Source organism: Phoenix dactylifera, chromosome 15 (genome assembly GCF_009389715.1).
Source record: "Phoenix dactylifera cultivar Barhee BC4 chromosome 15, palm_55x_up_171113_PBpolish2nd_filt_p, whole genome shotgun sequence".
In the NCBI taxonomy this organism is placed as follows: Eukaryota; Viridiplantae; Streptophyta; class Magnoliopsida; order Arecales; family Arecaceae; genus Phoenix; species Phoenix dactylifera.
In genome coordinates this window covers 2,071,557-2,093,010 of record NC_052406.1, presented here as the reverse complement: position 1 = coordinate 2,093,010, position 21,454 = coordinate 2,071,557, and the positions used below count along the sequence as shown (strand labels likewise).

Here is a 21,454-nt window from a genome sequence, read left to right as displayed (position 1 = left end):
AAATCACGCCGCCGGCTATCTCGCCGAAGAGTGGGGGTGAGTCGGATCACCTCAGGTGGCTGCCGGATGTGGCCCGTTCCCCCGCCATGATCATCTGAGGGGAAGGACGATGGCGAGAGATCCATCATCGTCCTTCCTCTCTTGGCCTTTCTCTTGCCCTTTGGCCGCTAACCCTGGCCATGAAATCCGGAAGAGCCCGGATCCTTAGATGGGCTCTTCAGATGGGCCACGAGGCCAGGGTGACTGGCCACAGATCTGTCTCCATAAGATCTTTATGGATAATATTTAATTTAACAAAAAAAATACTTCAATGTTCATGCCTTTCAACATCTAAGCTCTAATACTATAATATTAAACCGTATGAGACAATAAAATTTATATAAAAATAAAGCTATTGATGCCTTGATCTTTGGAACTAAGTAATCATTATATGTGCTCCTCACCGCCCTAGCACTTTGATTTCCTAAATCCAAATTGAGTATTTCCAATGGAAAGGACCACACAAGTACTCTCGAGTGAGTTGGGGATAAAGTTGGTAAGGTATCCTTTTATAATGTGCCTCATCCAGTAATATTAGAGTTAGTTATGAAGATTGAGATGGATGGGTTACGTAGAGTTTAATTTTATAGCAACCACCGAAAAATATATTTCATCACCGTATTGAAGGCTTATTTTGAATCAAAGCTCAGATCAAATTAAAACAACTAAAACAAATCTCGATATAAGCTAGTGTGGGCTGCATCGTGATGCGCTCAATAAGATAAAATTCAAAAAATTCTACATATATTTTGAAAAAGCTTAAGAATTAAAGCAAGGTGATGAAGCTTAAGGGGACAAAATTGGGCAAGTTTAGTTAATTTATGTTGAAAACAGTGGCGCATGGATTATCCTAATATTTTAGATATAAGATTAATCAACTTTATTTAGCTGAGTTTCTTGTTCCTGATAGGGAATATCATCAGCCTCTCATGGTCCGCTAATTGCTCTTCAAGCTGTCCTCCTTTACTCCAACAACTCGTGACTGTGCTGGAAGATAGATTTCACACTGATAATTAATCTGTCATCCAAATAGCCTTGAAACAAGTAATATATTAAAGTTTTATGTAGGCTATGAGCAAAAATCTGCCTTCTATTTCTTGCTAGGTTAATTCACAACCTTTGCGCCAGAGAACGTCCCATGCTTTTTGCTACTAATTTAGTTCATGTCATTGGTGTAATCCTCTCTTTGTCCCTCTTTCTCACTATTATAGTTTCTATTTACTTTTCATGTAAGCCCCAACCTCTCAATTGAATCGGCCCAGCCCAAGTCCACATAAAAAGAACTTCCACGCACTTGCTTTGCACGTGCCGAGCTGGAAGAGGACTGACTCTCGGTCAGAGTTAGAGTACTTGGAGGGGACCAAAGGCTAGAAAACCATAGCCTCCACCTCTATTTAAGGATCCTCACAGCCTTTTGGTCTCCACTGTCGAACCACTGGTGATAATTGCCGCCAACATCTCTCTCCGGTCATGAAACCTCACCGGTAACAAGATATGAAGCCCCAATCCTCTTTTATTTCTCTTTCCTTGTTTTTCCTCACCACCGGCCGGATTCCGGCAAGGAGTTGCCGGAATATAGCTTAAGACCCCCTCCCATGTTTCATGAAATTATCGATCCTCTTTCACTTTTTTTTTATCTGTAGCCAACGGCCGCTGTCCCCTTTCTTGGCCTCTCCTCTATGTTGGCCTCTAGCTAGCACTGGAGCCTTAGCTGCCCACGAGTGGGCTAGGACTCGAAATCCATCGAGCCAAAAAAGCCCCTTTCTTGGCCCTGTTCTCAAATCGATCCATGCTTCCTTTGCATCGATTGCCATTGTCGATTGCGGCCACCAACTGTCGAACCTCTGATTGCGCCACCATCCCCTTTTGTCGCTAGCCCTCTGACATTGACCACTACCACATTCATAGCCACTAGTCCACCCTCTTTTCTTCATCTATTTTGTCGAAGAAGAAAAAGAAGGAAAAAAAAAGGAGAGAGAAAGAAGACCCATGCCTCTCTTATTTTGCTTTCTCTACTTCCTCTTTCTCTCACTATCTTATTCATGGATCCTAATATAAAGTATCGTCTTTTTTTTTCTATAGATCCAAGTTGACCCCTGTAAGGATGCCCTAAACCACCTCAGTACCCGTATCATATATTGACCCATTACCCTAGCTCTTGCTAGGTATCTCTAAAATTGGGTCACCATTAACCCTTATTGAGTCACCTAAACCATAGCTAATCTTGACTAATTGAGTTCACCCAACCTGGACCAATTCAGCAGTTGGGTATTGCTACCTGGACGACCCTATCCTTTCTCGATCCTATTTCAAATATGAAGCCATATATCTTGGAGTACTCCAAATTGGATCATTTTGTCTAATTTTGACCCATTTTTAGTTCTCTTGGATTTTGAAATTGTTGAATCTAGATTAATTGTATTCCTAAATGGTTTTCAATAGATTTAATTAATTCGCATAGTGAATTTTGATGCTTTGAGGTGAAAGAAGTAGAGCTTATACTCCTTACTAATTTTCAAACTATTATATATTTTTCATGCATATTTTATCATTGATGATATCATATTTTTCTTAAAATATATGATTAACATATGTATTATGAAAATTATGTTTTTTTTATGAAAAGTGGTTTTATGGATGCTTTTACTGAACATAACTTGTTTATGAAATATAAATCTTATCATGCCGTTTGGTAGTTTTCCACCAACTTATGTGTATATTTTAAAAAAAAAATATTAATATTTTAAAGATTTTCAGATAGTTATATATGATTTGTGGAATTGGGATAGATCGTCATTCGAAACTAGTTCCATATGAAACACAACTCAGCTAGTGGGTATAAAGTTAGCATATGAACTACGAATCATAATACTTTATTAATTATAAAATATAGCCCTATCATGGGTATAAATTGACCTTAACACATATATTTGTGAACGATACTTTGAACTATGATATGTTTATATGGAAAGAATGATTTATGATTTTATTTGCATATATACTTGAAACCATGTTTATGAAATATTGATGATTTTTGCATGTGTGAATGGATCTATAGCTTGCTTTACCGAAATGTATTATGAAATATTCTATCTTGTAATAATTATGAATTTTTTTAAATGATATATTGATTCATATGAATACTTATACTTGATCTGCTAAGGTAGTATGAGATTTGCTTACTAAACTATGCAGCTAATATCTTTTTTTATTTTCTTTCTAGACAAATAAGTTCACTGGGAATAAACAATGGTCTAAACTTGGAGTTCTAGCACTTAGAGATTTTGCAGCAAAAATTTTAGTTTTTAAATTGATTATGAATTTATACTATGTGACTTTCTGAATATTGAGATTATAGATTTTGGCATTTAAATTTGGATTTAGTCGCTCTGAACCAATATTTATTTAATTATTTAATGCATAATAGATTTGTACTTTTTGTTATATTTTATTTAAGATAATTTTATTTATATTTATTGTTATTGGCTTCGTATTATCATGGGCACTACCTCATATTAGTATGGCTGTGTTATATCCTAGATTTGGGGTGCAACATATAGCCCTATTTTTAGAGAGAAAAAGATCCGGATTCAAAGCTCCAGCTTCTAACTTGAGGCCTATTTAATATAAACCTCAGCTCCATTGTGATTATTTGGACAGAATATTAGAGTTCTGTGGTGGATTTGGGGAAATTTAAGGCTAAGTTTATGACGTCGATCACCTCCGATGAACTTCCGGCGACATTGCTCCTGCTCCAAGAATCAATGTTACAATTTTCAGTGATGTATTTTATATTTATGTACCTTTTTCGTTATAATATAATCTAGATCCAAAATCGGTCATGTCTGTCAGGATCTGCCAATCTGGTCAAAATCACGTTTCAGTTAATACTGTAAAATATTTATATTGAGTTTCATAACTTTTAAAATTTATTTTATTAATTATAAATTTTATATTTTGCATTGAATTTCAAGATAATAATTAAATTATCAAAATATGAGGTTTTAATGAGGTGTTCAACTTTTCTGGACTGTAGAGGCCATATTTTTATTTTTATATTATTTATGATTGTCATGTGTAAGAGAGAAATTGGATTGAGTGGAAGGCCCTTTTTATTTGGTGGAGCTTGTCTGATAAGTAACCACTACTTAATTAGAACTTTCAAATCTATATCTAAAAGATATACTTATATTAATTTGTTATAGAATGTATTAAAAATTTTGGGTGTTATACTATGAAATACTTCTTGTGAATTAAATATATATATATTTCTGCTAAATGCTAAGAGCCCCGTATTGATCCATATCATGTTGAACCAATATGGAGTTGGCACATAACACAAGTTGGCATGAGATGCATAATAGCACAATGCGTGGTTTCCAATCTAGCTATATTTGAGATCGGGCCAATGAGTCCAGAACTTAGATCATTTCGGACCTACTTTGGTATTTTGGACCTACATCATAAGGTTAAATGCAGCGTTTTAGACCAACTCCACGAGAGAGTTAAATGCAATACTTTGGACCTCCTTTTCAAGAGTTATATATGGTACTTTGAGCTCTTGCACAGAAATAATGCTGCTTTAGTTGCATAAACTAATCAGTCAAAAATCTTTAGAATTGTATGTAAGATCTTGATTTAGAGAATAACTTGTAAATTGTGTTTTCAGAAAGACAAGTCCAATGTTAATTAAATTATTTTATTTTATATATCCATAAATTGTTCAAAGCTTTTTTTTATTGTACGTCTTTGATATATGTTGTTGTGATTTTCGTTTATTTACTAGTCTCTAAGCTTATTATTTATCTCTTTATTTTTTAGAACCCGATTCTTTAGATCTGGTGGGTTACACTTTCGGGATCAGCTTAGAATAAGGCCCAAGACCTAGTGTAAAACCAACTCTATTATTTTAGTTTTTCTGTAAAAAAACAACTCTGAATTATAAAACTTACTAAAGTTTGGAGAATTCAAGGAATTGTTTAATTAATTGGGTTGTAAATTAGTTTTGATGTTTAGCTTGTGGTATTATTATTAGTGGTTATTTTTTGGGGGTTGGCTTGTGCCAATTCAATTATTGGAAACCTAGATAGTTTTAAATCTTTACCACTGTATTTGAATCTAAATAGTTTTGATATGCTTATTTGCTGAAAGAAGATTATAAATGCTCTTTGTTTAGGAAATTGAACCCTGTATGCTTATGATGCCAAGTTCAGCACGCATGCGACTATGGTATACCTTACCAAACCAAGCTGAATGGTACTAGACGTACCATACTATTTCGGTTCGGTATTGATATATTGCGCAAGAGATGTATTGATATTTGGTGCATCGAATTGGCTCTTATAACGGACGTATCGACCAATAACAAAATGGCATCGATATAAAATCTGGTATCGAGATGGTGTATGTTGTGTGCGGCAATTGTCACATCATCTAGTACATACCGTCGTGCCAGAGTCATAACAGAGAGATTATACTATGATTGTCAAATGTGGGAATGAACTTAAAACAAAGTCTAGTAGGCTGCAGCCAAGCTCATGGATTAGGGTCTGCCAGTAGTACAAGTTGGTACTGAGCTAGTTTCCAGGGCAAGTTCAAATCTATAAATACGAATATATGTATCTTTATTTCTCGAAAAAAAAAAGTATGACCCTTACATGGGGGAAGCAACCATAATTCCACATCCATATACAGATGCCGCTTCATATATTATGTTGAGGCATTATATGGACTTCGAGTCAAATTTCACGCAACAGCTTCATCAAGATGTAGAGTTTGGCCTGCATGAACCATATGGAGCTGAGTCCATTGGATTTTCCTAGCTAGGTGTTACCTCTTGGGCTATACAATCACGATCATCTGAAGAGATTTTGGCTTGATCACGGTTCAGTGTGACAATGACCATCAACATGACCATGTAACCCAATAATGTGATTTGATTTGACTGTGAGGGCCAAATTTGAAGATTGCTTTGGCTTGAGTCGATGATTTTTACATTTTAACGAGAGATACAAGAGCCGACTCAACCCTTACGTGACTTACACATCGTCTAAGTCCCAGCCCCAGAAGACCGAGGTGCCCAAGCCTAAAGGCTATAAATACAACATTGAGGCTTCTAAGTCTAAAGATTCTTAGTTATAAATAAATTGAAACCTCCAAAAAAAACCTCTTAGCTGTAAATATATGAGGCTTAAATAATTTCTAAATGCATTTATTATTATTATCATCAGTGAGTTCGTCTTGGGCCCAGCCGCTCCTCGTGGGAAGATATGCTTGGGTTTTTCTATAAAATTTGATCTATTTCCTCCACTTTTGGTGTTTAGTGCTGGGGTTTTATGGATTGATTGCGGTACGCGGGGCTGGACCTCTGATTTTCATGAGTTCTTCAATTTTTTTCCTTGCTTAGAGCTAAAAATATATTCATTTTTCTTCCTGTGCACATTTGTTCTCTCATCCCATCGTTCTAATGAAATGGGTCATAACCTTATCTTTATTTCTTTTTTCTTTTCTTTGGAGAAGACGGAGACTGATGGGAGAGATCCACGGACCACATTAGTCACCAAAATGGATTCAGAAAAAAATGATGAGGGGAATACAGAGTTGCGTTAGTTGCAGCGGAGAAGAGAGAAGATAAAACGAGAATATATAAGATTTCAGTAGAGATTCCAAAAGAAAACACTCCTTGGACAGAAGGACAGAGATGAGGAGACTGATCAGAAGAAGAATGTCTGAATGCAATCAGAATGCAGTAAGGAAACGGATCCCATGAGTGATCTTCATAGCCTCCATCAGATAAAAGAACCAAGGCAGCAACATAAGAAGCAGCTCGGAGTGGAGCAGCATGAGAAAAAGCAGCCGGCTGGGCAGAGTTGGCAAGGTTTTTGATTTTCCCCCATGGTTTGCAGAAACCAGGAAGTTAATTTTCCGCAGATGAAAGAGCAGCCAGGGGAAGCTTCCAAGAATATCTGGATGAAGGAAGCTTCAGCTTAGCCACCAGGTTGACAAAACCTATCTATTTTCACCATTGTTAAATTATTTTTGCTTAAAATAATACTTAACAGGAATTGTAATATATTTTGTTGCAGCCCAACCAAATGAAATGCTATAACTAGCCAACATTTGCATTCTTATATGATCCAACCAGGAGAATTTTCAGGGAAATTGTCTTGCAACCAGATTTGCTGCAACTGGAATTGCAGACAGGGCAGTAACCAAACAGCTAGATAGTTTTGCTCAATCATGAACACCTTTTTTTTTTATTTTTCTTTTTCATTTCTCCCTCCCTTCAAGATTCCTGTCACAACCACCTAGAATAAATATAGGCTGTTGCTTCCTTGGTTTGTATTTGTCTTGATTGTACATGTTCAATTTATTGCGAAGTGGATAGGGAGGAAGCATTTGAAGGCTTAGTGGAAAAGCATGTCACTGGACTTTAAGGTATCATAGCCACTTTGTGCATTAGAGTTGCTTTTCTAAGATTAAGGTAAATTAAAAGTATACCAAACAATGCCACTAACAGACAAAGACCAGTAGGATTGTGAGTGGCAACTGGTAAATACACATATTCAGCATCATCATTTGGAGCAGTGCAAGCAACAACCATTTGGCTGAAGATAATTGTTGGTTTAAAACTGATCCAAGCAGCAACTTGTAAAAGATGGGAGACAACTTCATTTCTTCTTCTTCTTGTTGTTGTTGTTGTTAAATTGGAAAAAATACCTTTATTCTATGCTCATGAGATTAATTTTTCTACTATCTCTGCACAGAATCTTGAAATCGTGGGTATTAAGTATCAATATATCATGAGTTGAAGTGCAAGTGACCCCTTATGGCTTACTGGTAGACAGGGTTGCTGCTTGTGTTCTGTTTCTTCCTTCGCCCTCCCTGCTTCCCATTTTTAAAGTTCCAGTATTTGAAATCACAATTGACATATTAAGCTGTACACATCTCTAGCCATGTTATCATTCCTGAATGTTATGTAGAAAAAGAACTGTTGTTCCTACCTAGCTAAAATATTCCGGGCCATGCTATGGATCTAAAGGCCTGCTATTTGTGTCATACTTTAGTTTTTACCCTGTTGAAACCATATTCATTTATGATCATATGAGCCTTTAGTTAAAGACAAACTGGAAGAGAATCTGAATTGAAGAATTATTTGTGCAAGTTGGACTTCATAATGGATGGATAAATTGCCTAAAGGCCACTAGGATGCGCATTGAGATGGAAAACATGGTGGGAAAAGTGCAAGTTGAACCCTCAATTTTCCAACAACAACCTTTGGAAATACTTTACACCTTCCAACTTACATTTACGACATATATTCGTCAAACTGGAAATCAAATCTTTATGTTGGACTGAGGCCTAAACCAGTCAGTTGTTTCTATGATTGATGAATAAATCTAGGTTGAACAGTTCAGGCCAGATACAAGAGCGAATGGCTAGTAATAGATAGATGAAACATACTAGAGTCGGAGACTCAAGTCGAGTTTTTGTTGTTTTGATGGCTGCTTGGCCGGTTGAGAATTCAATTGATAGCTTCCAGGCCAGTTCATCCCTGCTGCTTCTTCGAGTGCATAGGGTGTCCATGCCATTTTGACATTGGAAGGGGTGTCATCAAATCTCGCCACCAGAGCTATGCCTCCTTCCCTGTGTGGCTTGTGAACAATTGAGTGAGGATGAACTCGTATAGATTGCAGGAAAGGAGCATCAAAGGGCAGACCCATCATCAATCTCTGTGATTGGTGAGTCCTCCTAGCTGCACCCCTCTCCCTCTTGTGGGCATTCTGATGCCCACCCAAAGCCTGTGAACTGAAGAACTTCCTCATGCAGAAGTTGCATGAGAACATCTTGTGCGTCGCAGACTTTGATTGGGTACCAGAAGAGCTTCCAGTTGTTGATGAGATTCTCCCACCAAGGGTCAGGTCCAACCATGTCTCCGAGCCACCGTCGCCAACTTCACCATCATTGTAATCGCCGGTGTGTGTTTCCGACTTCTGGTCGTTGGCTCCTTTCTCTCCCAATTCTTCCCGTTCCATTTGGAACTGTATCAATCTCTGTCAATGATGGAGGAGGAGAAACGTATGGGAAGCTAGTTTTCACAAGAGGAAGTGCTAGGAACTGATAAAGGCTTTGTGGCATGGTGGAGGTTTGCCTTAAAAAGAGAAGTAGAACAAGGTGAGAAGTGGGAATAATTGCAAGGGAGAGACCTATCAGGAGAAAAAAGAAGTGCCGGTGGATAAATTAGCTGTGTATCCATCTATCTATTCCCCAAGTGGCCCACATTGTGGAGCTTGTTATTCCAGAGGCATTGCCTGTGTCATGTTTACTGTTTCCCATATCAATTTTTTTCAGATTCCCTGCACCTTTGTCCTCATCAGCTCACCCCCACTTTACATGGTTCTCTTCTTCGAAGCCGTAACACAAGGTTGACAATCCAAGAATAAATCCATCAGTGGTCATATCTTCTTCTCCCTTTTCATATGCCCGAAAAAGGTATTCTAACTGCTGCAGTTTCCTAATTTAAATTCTTTATATTATAAGTAATAGGTCTTCTCATGAGAAGCAGGTAACCAGTTATACCTTTCAAATCGCTTAGATTATGCTGTCTAACTGAGGCAGCCGGCAAATTAGATTAATATTATCTCTTAAAGTTTATCTGGACATCAATAATGAAATCCCTGTAAGGCAGACTAGATTTAAAAACTAAATGCATGAATTACTTTCGAATGAAGCTATAGGTATCACTTTTCAACTTGTAGTTATCCACAAAGTAGTCAAAACATTAAATTATCTTTTACTTGTATGTATGCCTACTACATCAAGTCCATTTTATAACAGGCTTTCATGCAAGGTTTGATGTGAGTGGAGACACCATGACATGATTATCTTGGTTATTCTTTCTATGTGAATGTCCTCACAAAAGTAACAATAATGGTGTTAAAGGTCCACAAGGGTTGAGTGCCCCATTAATCTTCATTTTTTAATGTACTATTTGAGTGGAGCGTCTTGTTGGTGTGTTGATGGGAGCTGCTGCAGCTCCATTTGGGAAGTGGAGGATGTTTCAGAACTGCTTTTAGAACCACTTGTACTTTGCAAGTATAGTTTCAATGGATTAGGGCTTTGGAGAAGGCAAAGGAAGCTCAGATCACCTAAAAGGTCCGGCTTTCTTTGTTGCTTGCTGCTGAATGTTGATGCAAGCTTTTGATGCTGATATTTCCAAGTGGTAGAATTCCTGTGGCATTGGATTGGTGAGTCAGTAGTCTGATCTTGAGAGGAAGAAGCATGGCTTTTCCTTCCCCACACATGTGCAGGTGGCACTCACACGTGTTATGTAGTCACATCACATGTAGCACGGATCTTGTCCGATTTGCAAGTGCGATCATCTCCGTTCGATCATGGTCGGGCTCCGTGTCCCACCATGTGATGGAACTCAGATGCCCTTGATCATGATAGTGGAAACTTGCCCTTCAGCTTACAGGCTTGGTCTGTTTCTGGTGTACAACAGTTGCATGTGAATCCTTCTTACCCACAACTTTGCTCAAGAATTTCCATAATGAAACTGCCACTATCACAAATCTCTCTAATATTTACTTTTAGCACTCTTGGATTAGGATTCTAACAGATGTTAACCCAATGATGCAGGACAGAAAAAGGGAGAGAGAATAAAAAGAGAAGAAAAAGGAGAAGACAAAGGAAGAAGAAACTTAATATTCTGTATTCTCAAATCTCAATAATGCAAATTATATGCTCGATTAATATAGTAATAGATTTATATAGACAATCTAAAACTCTAATAAATTCATTAAAAAATTCAGAACTCTAATAAGAATCCATATAGAAATAAAATATTAGAGTCATCGTAAAATCAAAATTTTCTTAACTTTCAAATAAACTAAAATTTTCTAATTTCTATAGTTGCGCCTTACCTACATTTCTTATCAGACGATCTACCGTCACCCAAGAACGATTTGCAGATATAGTTAGAGTCGAGAGATCCTGATATCATGGTTTCATAATGGTTTATGATATTAAGGTGACCTGAATGATTCTATGTGATGTTTAGGTTATCAGCCAGCTTCATTTGCTTGGTTCTTATTCTAGATTTCTTTCCAGAGTCACCAAATTAAGCTTGTTCCAACTGTATGAAAACTATTAGGATGTTCCTTTGTCAATAAGATCTTGAGCACGATATTTATTCCTCTGCTCCCACCTAGCTATATCCATGGGGATGGGCCATATAGCCCTCAAGGCTTTAACTATAATTTTTACAATATATCTCTATGAGGTTTCAGGCCATTTACATGGACCAACTGAAGAACCTCGGCTTTTTGTTGGATATGCAAACGGAGAAAGATATGCCCACTTCCACGAATAGAGAATGCAGTGATACCAGGTTTATGCCCCAATAATGGCAAGGAACCAATATTATGCCAAGGAGATGCCCATTAGCTTTCAGATGATGCTCTTTGCCTCTCAAATCAGATTGAAGAAAAAAGAGAAGAAAGTGGAGAAGGTTGGGAGAGCCACGAATCCAAAGTAAGTGACAGTCTTTGCTCGGTTGCTTCTGAAAATTATTCATGGAGGTTTGTTTTGTGTGGGCCATTTGTTACTTGGAAGAATATGAAGGGGTATGGACCTGTTTAGACTAGTTTGCCAGTGACATGAGAGGAATCCCCCAGCAGGTGGTTGATACTGGATCCAAGCTTGCTAAATTCCGGTTTTCTTTTACCTTTTTTTTTCTTGGTAGGTAACTAGCTACCAAGGTAAACAAAGAAGTTATTGCAATGGAGGCAAAGGCTGCACGATCTTTGAAAAAATTTAGATATAACTAGATATCTTGGTAGGTTACCCAGTCTTTTATGCATGTACTTTAGGGTACAGCGGTGATAAAAAAGCCATGATGAGATTTTTTTTTTTCGCTATAATGAAAGACAGATAAATCTAAGATGAGTACATTCAAAAAAATCAAAAAATAAAAAATGTCGGAACGCTATAGGCAGATCCTTCTCACCATTCTAAAGCACTCCTCTCATGTGATTTGCCACAAACAAGAACACCCCATCTGCAGCTCTATTAGTCTCTCTATAGATATGCCTGGCCTGCAAGGTGACATCTCAACCTATCATGCCCCTAATATCTCAGAGTAATGGATGGCAGCCACCCATGCCACCGATGCACCCCTAAATTCAGCCGATCACCGTAACCGAGTCACCTTCGAGCAGAACTGTATTGACCCAAGCTGGAGATGGACTTGACACAGATCAGCCCAAGCTACTCTTAGCTCTACCCCAGGACTGAAATATCAAAAATCTGATATCCACCAGTTGCCACCATCCAGAACTTAGGCCTCTGATCACAAAGCCCGCACCACCCCTCCTGCCATCATCTAGCACACATCCGTCGAAGTCAACATTGAGAAAACTCGAGGGAGGGAGCTCCTAGCTGATAAATACCATTCGTGGCGCTACAAGAGATGATGTAAAGCCCCACATATCCTGAGTTGTCAAAATTCTATCTGATGGACCCGCCAAACTGCACACAGGCCTGCTCCACTATGAACCTAGGTGAAGCTGCCTCTTCACTAAACCTAAATTTTAGAAGAAGACATCCAATTGGGACCCACTCCATAGGAAAGCCTATTTGATATGTTTAGATCCAAAATTCAAATGTGATTGATACATGAATTGCATTTGCCAGCTCTGGAATCTATTCTCCAGCAAGAACTCGAAAAGTTGCTACTTCTAGTTCAAAGTATGTTGGTCCTCCCCAACATTTACCTAATTCTCACCCAAAGTCTGGCCCTACCCTCTTGGCTGATACTGCAGTTGCTTTATTTTTTCCCCGGCACAGAATATTGAAGCTCGTTAACCAATGAACGAGAGCACTGGCATTTCCATTTTTGAGATTAAAGTGTGCAAACATTTCACCATCATAGAAAGGTTGGCTGCACTTAAGGATCACCAGATCAAAAGAACAGATAAGAACAAAACGATGGCCGTGTTTGATTGGAGCATAAAGTGTGGAATAAAAACTTATAGCAGCCAAGCACCACTAGTACAAAGTGGGCATTAACAGTCGAACCATCTTATGCCCAGTTTTGGTCAAAGACTATTCCATATCCATCTTGGAATAGAGATTTATGCCCAATATTTGTATCTATTTCACCCACGTTAGATCGTATATACCTGCAAATTTAATTTTATATTTATCTATATTGTAATATGGCAATCAACATATTATATAGCATTACTAGCACAATATAATATAATATAACTATAGTTTTATTAGTACAAAATAATACTTTTAATGCTACAATAAATAATGTAATAATATAATATTGTTTTGTTCTACTATAAAATTCTAAAATTATAATATTATATAATATAATATTGTTACGGGGGAACTTAGCCACCATGCCCCACGTGATCGGCACGCGCGCCCAGGAAGACTACGGCAGCCCCTTGATCCAGTAATCCGACCCCGAGTCGGACATCTTCAGCTCCGCAGCCCGACCCCGAGTCGGCTGCCCCTTGATCCAGCAATCCGACCCCGAGTCGGACATCTTCAGCTCCGCAGCCCGACCCCGAGTCGGCTGCCCCTTGATCCAGCAATCCGACCCCGAGTCGGACATCTTCGGCTCCGCAGCCCGACCCCGAGTCGGCTGCCCCTTGATCCAGCAATCCGACCCCGAGTCGGACATCTCTCGACAAGGACAGGCTATTTCCCAGAGGCACGCCGCGGCCATCTGCTCCACTACTTCCTGCAACGGTCGTATCCGGCGCTGCTCCACGATCCCCTGTAACAGCCGTACAAAGCGGAGCTCCACTACGCCCTGTCATGGCCGTACCCAGCGTTGCCCCACGACGCCCTGTAACGGCCATGTCAGTGGCAGCTCCATCGTGCTACACGATGACCAACCCCCCAAAAGGGCCCCCCAGCCTGGTATATATGCGGCTGGGGGGAGAAGGGGGAGGGTGAGCAAGAACTTCCAGAGCATTCTCTTACTTGCTACTATTATCTCTCCCTCTCCTCCAATCTCCTCTGACTTGATCGTCGGAGGGCCCCCACTACCCCAGTGGTGGTGCGAGGCTTGCTTGCAGGTTTCCCAGTGGAAGGTGGAGCGCGATCAACACCAACCAAGGCAACTCAAACGGAACCCCGTTCACACCGCTGTGCCAATCGTTCTCGGTTTGGACCACCAGCAACAGTTGGCGCTAGAAGGAGGGCCCGAATCTCAGAGCGATCGTAATGGCACGGCGAGGTGGTCGTGGAGCTTCCAATGCCTCCGGTCGCGGGGCCTCTCGCACCTCCGGCCGGGAGGCCGCTGCGTCTCCAACGCATTCTCAGCAACACTCCACCGTTCCACCCCCCATTCAGATGGTCGAAGCCGCTCAGTTCGACCAGTTAGCCCAGCAGGTTCGCACCCTCGCGGAGGCAGTCCAGAACCTGCAGGGTGTGATGTCTCGAGCGCCGCAGCGGGCCCAGGAGCCGCTGCTCCCAGAGCGCTCGCCTGTCCTCCTCAACCCGCGCTCCTTCCTCTCCCATGGGGAGGAGCGCCGGCGCGAGGAAGATTCTCGAGCACGGTCCATTCTGCCGGGACCTTTCCATCGGAGCTGCACGGGGTACGAGAGGCGGGCCCGGGCGCGTTCCCAGACCCCCCAGTCCTCAAGGAACCCGCGCTCCAGTCGGTCCCCCTCTCGGTGCTCCTTGTCTCCCACCCATCGGTCGCGCTCCCTGGACCGGCGGGTGGACGATCTCCACCGACAACTCCAGGTCCTGAAGGGCCACTCCAAAGATCCCTTCGCCGACTTGGAGATCTCCTCCCAGCCGGCGCTTGCCTCGAGGATCCTGCGGACCCCGAATCCGCCGGGGTTTAAAATGCCGGCGATCGAGCCCTATGACGGGGCGGCGGACCCGCGGGATCACGTCGAGAGTTTCAGGACCCTTATGCTCCTCCACGGAGCATCAGATCCTCTCCTCTGCAAGGCCTTCCCGGCGACCCTCCGTGGCCCGGCAAGGGCGTGGTTCGCCGGCTTGGAGGCTAACTCAATCCAGTCCTTCGACCAGTTTACTCGCCTCTTCATCACCCATTTCGCCGTCAGTAGCCGGCGGCGACTGGTCTCCGACTCCCTCTTTGATGTCCGGCAAGACGAGGGAGAAAGCTTGCGGGATTATCTTACCCGCTTCAATAAGGCTACGCTGGAAGTCCGGAACCTGAGCCAGGAAGTGGCTCTTTCAGCCCTGAAGCGTGGCTTCCGAAAGGGCAGACTCACCTTCTCCCTGGACAAACGCCTGCCGCGGAGCTTCCCGGAGCTGTTGTCCCGGGCGAACCAGTATGCGGACGCCGAGGAGGCGGCCGCCCACCGGAGCAAGGAGGCCGCCGAGATCCCTCCAAAGCTCGGGAAGAAAAGGCGAAAAGAGGCACGCCAGAGGAGGAGCCCGACACCTCAACGTCGGCGCAGGAGCCTGTCGCCGGCGAGGAACCACGGCGCCCTACGCCCTCGTTCTCCGCCCCGACGTTTCAACCGGTACACTCCTCTCCTGACTCCCCGGGCCCAGATCCTCATGGAAATCAAGGGGCGGGAGGACCTCCCGGTCCCGAGACAGATGAAGAAGATTCCTGGGAGGAGGCCCTCTCGGGCGTACTGTGAGTACCACCGGGACCACGGCCACGACACCGAAGACTGCTTCCAGCTTCGGGACGAGATCGAGGCTCTCATCCGCCGAGGGCGTCTCGGTCGATATGTGAACGACCGACGTCCCCCCGCAGACCCGCGTCCGGCCGATCCGGCCCCTCAGGAGCCTCGGGAGCAGAATCGACCCGTCGCGGGCGTGATCCACACTATCACTGGGGGCTGCCCCCGGCCCGAGAGGAACGCTGGGGGCTCGACTGAAGCGTCAGGGGCGGCCGTCGCAAAGAGGCAGAGGGTCGGTAATGTAATCACTTTTTGTGATGAAGATGTAAAGGGGGTTCAGACCCCCCACGATGACGCCATGGTGATCTCCCTCACTATGGCAAACTATGATGTAAGGCGTGTTCTTGTGGATAGTGGAAGCTCAGCTGATATTTTGTTTTACGAGGCCTTCCAAAAGATGAGCTTGTCCAGACAATTGTTGCACAAAACATCCACCCCCCTCATAGGATTCACTGGTGACGCTATCTCGGCCGAAGGTGTCGTTGAGCTGCCTGTGACTGCGGGCGTTGCACCCGCAGAAGCCACGGTGCGGCTCGGGTTCTTGGTCGTCCGTGTTCCCTCGGCCTACAACGCTATCCTCGGACGACCCGGACTGAACGCCCTTCGCGCGGTGGTCTCTACGTACCACTTGCTCATGCGGTTCCCCACGGCGGCCGGGATTGGAGAGGTCCGAGGTGACCAACCGACCGCAAGGCAATGTTTCCTAGCAACTCTCAAAGGGAAGAAGCCCGTAGAAGCCTTAAGCGTCGAGTCCCTCGACGCCAGAGACGAGGTGGCCTTGCGGCACGGGGAGCCGGCCGAGGGTGTGATCGAAGTTCCCCTCGAGGAAGGTCGCCCGGACAGGACGATCCGGGTCGGTGCCAATCTCGACCTGGGAGCTCGGGCCCGGTTGGTGGAATTCCTCCGAGCCAATGTCGATGTGTTTGCCTGGTCGGCGGCCGATGTACCTGGGATCGACCCGGAGGTCATTTCTCACGCCCTCAACGTCGACCCGACCCACCGACCGGTAAAACAGAAGAAGAGACACTGTGCCCCGGATCGGATCCGAGTGGTCGACCAGGAGGTAGACAAACTCTTGGAGGCAGGATTCATAAGGGAGGTCAGCTACCCCGAATGGCTGGCAAATGTCGTACTTGTCCGGAAGGCGAGCGGAAAGTGGAGGATGTGCGTCGACTACACCGACCTGAACAAGGCATGTCCCAAGGATAGCTTTCCGCTTTCGCGGATAGACCAACTGGTCGACGCGACTTCCGGATATCAGCTGCTGTCTTTCATGGACGCCTTCTCCGGCTACAACCAGATAATGATGGCTCCACAGGACGAAGGAGAAGTCCACACTGCTCCTACCCAGAGGCGCCATCCACGCCTCACGAAAAAGACGAGGAGCCGCCGCAGACGAAGCTCCCGCTGCCTCCAGGGGAACGCCACCTCCAAGGGATATTCCGGTCCTCCCCAGTGTTAGGGGAGAGAAGGAATACAAGGGAGAAGAGCATATGGAGGCGCGGTCCCGGATCAAGCGCCTGGTGCGGAGCTCAATCGGGAGGCCGAACTTCAAGGAGGGGAGACGTGATCCCGGATGAAACGCCTAGAGCGGAGTTCCGCCGGAGAGAACCTCCTTGTTGATCCCAGATGAAACGGCTAGTTGGCGGAAGTCGCGAAGGGCGCGCCTCCCATTCCTTCGATAGGGGTCTCTCAACCATGCGCCGGAGAGGAGGCCCACGATCCATGGCAACCTGAACAGCTCCGGCTTGGCAGGCTCCATCGCACCTGCACCTATATTTATAGCCAACTGCGGCCCCCCGGTCGTTCCGCTGCGGGTGGCTCCAATAAATGCGGGCGCATTGAATCCGGAGCCGATCCGGCTCTCGAGGCGTATCTTCCCGCGATTTCCTAAGCGTTATTCTCCTTAATCGCATTCTTTGTGCAGGACACTCCGGGTGGCCTGTACCCCTAGGTCCACATATCTCCGCTCGCGCCCAGGCCGCATCCGCCTCGAAGAACGCGCGTATCGCGGCCGCTTAACTGACACTCCTCGCAAGCAGCAACTGGCGATCCGATTTCCCAGGTAACCCCTCAATTAGCATTTAATGCCCATCTGGTGTTCCCCAGGCGACGCTTGGAGAGGAGGAGAAACACGATCGCAGCTGGCCACGGAGAAATCCCATCGGGCGGCAAGCGACAGGCGCATGACCAGCGAGCGGAATTTTCTGAGGCCTGACAACCCTCAGATGCCAGGCTAACCCGATGATCATCCCGGGAGCAGACTAGCCTGAAGCCCCGACCGGTCGCCTCGGCTTGCGCCAGCCTTGGCCGACCAACGAGCGGAATCTCCCGAGGCACGGCCCTCGGATGCCAGGCTAACCCGATGATCATCCCGGGAGCAGACTAGCCTGAAGCCCCGACCGGTCGCCTCGGCTTGCGCCAGCCTTGGCCGACCAACGAGCGGAATTTTCTGAGGCCTAGCCCTCGGATGCCTGGCTTAGCGCCGGAAGAAGTTCCTGAGGCCTAGCCCTCGGATGCCTGGCTTAGCGCCGGAAGAAGTTCCTGAGGCCTAACCCTCGGATAACTGGCTTAGCGCCGGAAGAAGTTCCTGAGGCCTAACCCTCGGATGCCTGGCTTAGCGCCGGAAGAAGTTCCTGAGGCCTAACCCTCGGATGCCTGGCTTAGCGCCGGAAGAAGTTCCTGAGGCCTAACCCTCGGATGCCTGGCTTAGCGCCGGAAGAAGTTCCTGAGGCCTAACCCTCGGATGCCTGGCTTAGCGCCGGAAGAAGTTCCTGAGGCCTAACCCTCGGATGCCTGGCTTAGCGCCAGAAGAATTTCAAGAGTCGGGAGTCAGCGAGACGCTACCAAGAGTTAAAAAGAAGAAGGACGAAAGTGAAATGAAGAAACTCTATTTGCATTAACTTTCATTGTTTCAGGGCCGAGACCCATACAACTTGGCAAAACGCCAACACACAAAGAAAAGAACGAAAATACAGAAGGTCAGCTTGGAGGAACCCCCGGGTCGGGAACGCCGGCCACGTCCGCAGGGGGTAGGGAGACGGTTGGAGAAGCAGCAGGCAATGGCGCCGGAGGGGAGTCGAGAAGGGAGATCCCACTCAGGTCAATTTCGGGGTACTTAGCCGACACCCTTGCCAGGCCTTCCTCGAAGCCTAAGACAAAGGAGTCGGACCCCGCGTCCGACATGTCGCGGACGAACTCGTCAGACTGACGATAGGCCTGTACCGCCTCCGACATATCACGGGTGAACTCGGCGGACTGACGATAAGCCTGTACCGCCTGACGCCCGATCTCCGCACTCTTCTCGGCCAGCGCCGCCTCTGCCCGCTCCATAATCTGAGCCTTCGCCTCCAAGACCTTCGCCACAATCCGGTCGTCCGCCTCGGAGGAGATCCTCAGCAGATCAGCCTGAGCCTCCTTATGCTTCGCCTCGGCAGCAATGCGAGCAGCCTCAGCCTCCTCCAGGCGCGACTGAAGCTCCTGGTCGCTCGCGCGGGACTTCTCCAAGGCCGACTCCAATTCGCCCAGCTTGGCTTCAAGAGACCGGATTCGGTTGCGGGCGTTGTCGGCTGACCGCTGGGCCTTCTCCCACCTCTCCCGGTAGTCGGCAGCCTTCCGGGACTGCTTCTCGGCCCGCTCCTCCGCCTTCTTGATCTCGCCCTCGAGACCCGAGGCAACCTTGAGTTGCTCCTGAGCCTCCAACAGTTGCTTCTCGAGGGTGACGAAGCCGAGTGCCCGCTCTTCGGCCACCTGGAGCCTCATCTCGAGGTCCCTGGTCGTCCTCCCCGCCGCAGCCTGACCTCCCTCCTCTACTGCCTTCAGTTGGCTCTCGGCCCTCGCCAGAAGCCTCGCCTGTTCCTCGTAGCACTCCTCCAGGCGGATCATGTACTGGGCGAGCTAAGAGATAGGAAAAACGAGGGCGTCAGGCGGGGATCAACAGAGCCTATAAATGATGAAAGCGACCAAAAGAACACTCACCGACATGAGACAGACGCAGCTGGCAGCCCCAACGTCAGGGACCCTCATCTCCCGGACCTGCCCGCGGTTCCAGCAGTACCATCTCGATGAGGCTTCGGGCGCCGGCGAAAGTGAAGGCCGACCCCGACTTCTCCCCGGAGTCGGACGGTGGTTCCGCAGCCTTACCCTTACCCGTCGCTTGGGGAAGAGTCATGCTGACCATGCTCGGGGCGGGGACCGCCCCTGGAATTGACAGGGTCCCGCTCGGCCGGGGCCTCGGCGCGTCCCTCCTCGTATCATCCGGAGCCGACCGAGTCAAAGGCTGGGCTGGGGACCGATCACGTCCGACCCGTCCATCTCGGCCGCGCCCGGGTGATGCCTCCGGAGAAACGGTAGTCTCGGCATCGAAGGGCTGATACAGCGTCAACTCCCGGTCCGCGCCCGCGGCGTCCCCCTGATCGGTGGGTCCGGACCCGTCTGTCGGCGTCGGAGTCCCCTGCCGGCGAGACTTCTTCGCCGGTGGGGCCCCGCTCGGAGGAGCTCGTTTCTTCCTCCGGACTGCTTCCAGTAGGGACGTCCTACCAACAGCCGTTGTCTTGTCCGACCGCATGACGTCGTCGATCTCTGCAAAAAGGACGAGGTGGTCGGAGGTTGAGAAACTGAAGGAAAGAACGAGACGAAAGAGGAGAAAAGAGCTAAAAAAGAAATGGTGGCGGGCTCACGGTCAGTGGGGACCGAGCTCAGACCAACGTTCACCAAGGTATCCTCGGAAATAAGGCAAGCCACCGAGGGGAGCCGGCCCTCGGCAACCAACCCCTTCAAGACGGCGACGCCATCGGATTCCTCCCTCGACAACCTCGATAGGCCAATCGGGGACTTCATCGGCGTCTCCCAGGTTGCCCTGATTCCCCAAGAGGGATCTACGTCAACGAAAAAGAAACGCTCCTTCCAGCCGTGAATGGAGGAAGGAGCCTCCTTGACGAGGCCGCACCCTCGCCGCGCCGCAAAGCACCACCACCCTTTGTCCTGGGGGTGGCCGCTCAGGCCGTAGCATTCCCAAAAGACATTCAGGGTGGCGGGAACCTCGTGCATGCGGCAGAGAACCTGGAAGGCCGTCAGGGCGCGCCATGAGTTCGGCACCAGTTGCGTCGGCGCCACTCTTAAACCCCGAAGCACCTGCACAACTAAGTCCGAGGGGGAAAAGCGAAACCCAGCCTGAAGAATGCCCTCATTGATGGCGACCTTCCCTGGAGGAGGATGGGACATCCTCTCCTCAGGCCCCGGGAGCGTAACATTGCAGGCCTCGGGAAGGTGGTATCGAGCCACGAACCTATCTAGGTCTTCAGCGACCAGCTCCGTCTTAATGCGGTCTGCTCTCACTTCGCCCATCCCTAATGGCCAGTGAATCTACGGTCAGGACGGGGTCAAGAAGGGGGAAAGGACCGGAACGACTGGAGTACCCTAATACAAAAGGAGAAAGTATGGAGAGCCTTAAATTGAAGAATGGGGCAACTCACCGGAAGAGAAGGAAGAACGGCTCCGAGAGCGTCAAAGGAGGAGCAAGCGAACAGTCCGACGGCAATGACGGCAGCGCAAAGGAGAAACTCGAAGATGTCTGTAAAGAGAAAGGCGGACGGAGGAGAGCCCCCGTTAAATAGGCGGAAAGGTGGGTGACGCCTCGGTGACGCCAGAGGACGCCTGGCTGCCGAAGGGTCGCTCGCGCCCCAAAGGCGAATCGACGCCATTAAGGAGGGATGTCCGCC

General features: G+C 46.5%; 1 protein-coding gene across 1 annotated transcript; it reads right to left on the bottom strand.

The window, feature by feature from the left end:
• Nucleotides 1-8,269: 8,269 nt before the first annotated feature.
• Nucleotides 8,270-9,505, bottom strand: LOC103707408 (zinc finger protein 7-like). Its single transcript, XM_008791879.4, has one exon. It carries the CDS (start codon nt 9,072-9,074, stop codon nt 8,502-8,504), a length of 573 nt encoding a protein of 190 aa, XP_008790101.1. The 5' UTR covers nt 9,075-9,505; the 3' UTR covers nt 8,270-8,501.
• Nucleotides 9,506-21,454: the final 11,949 nt, after the last annotated feature.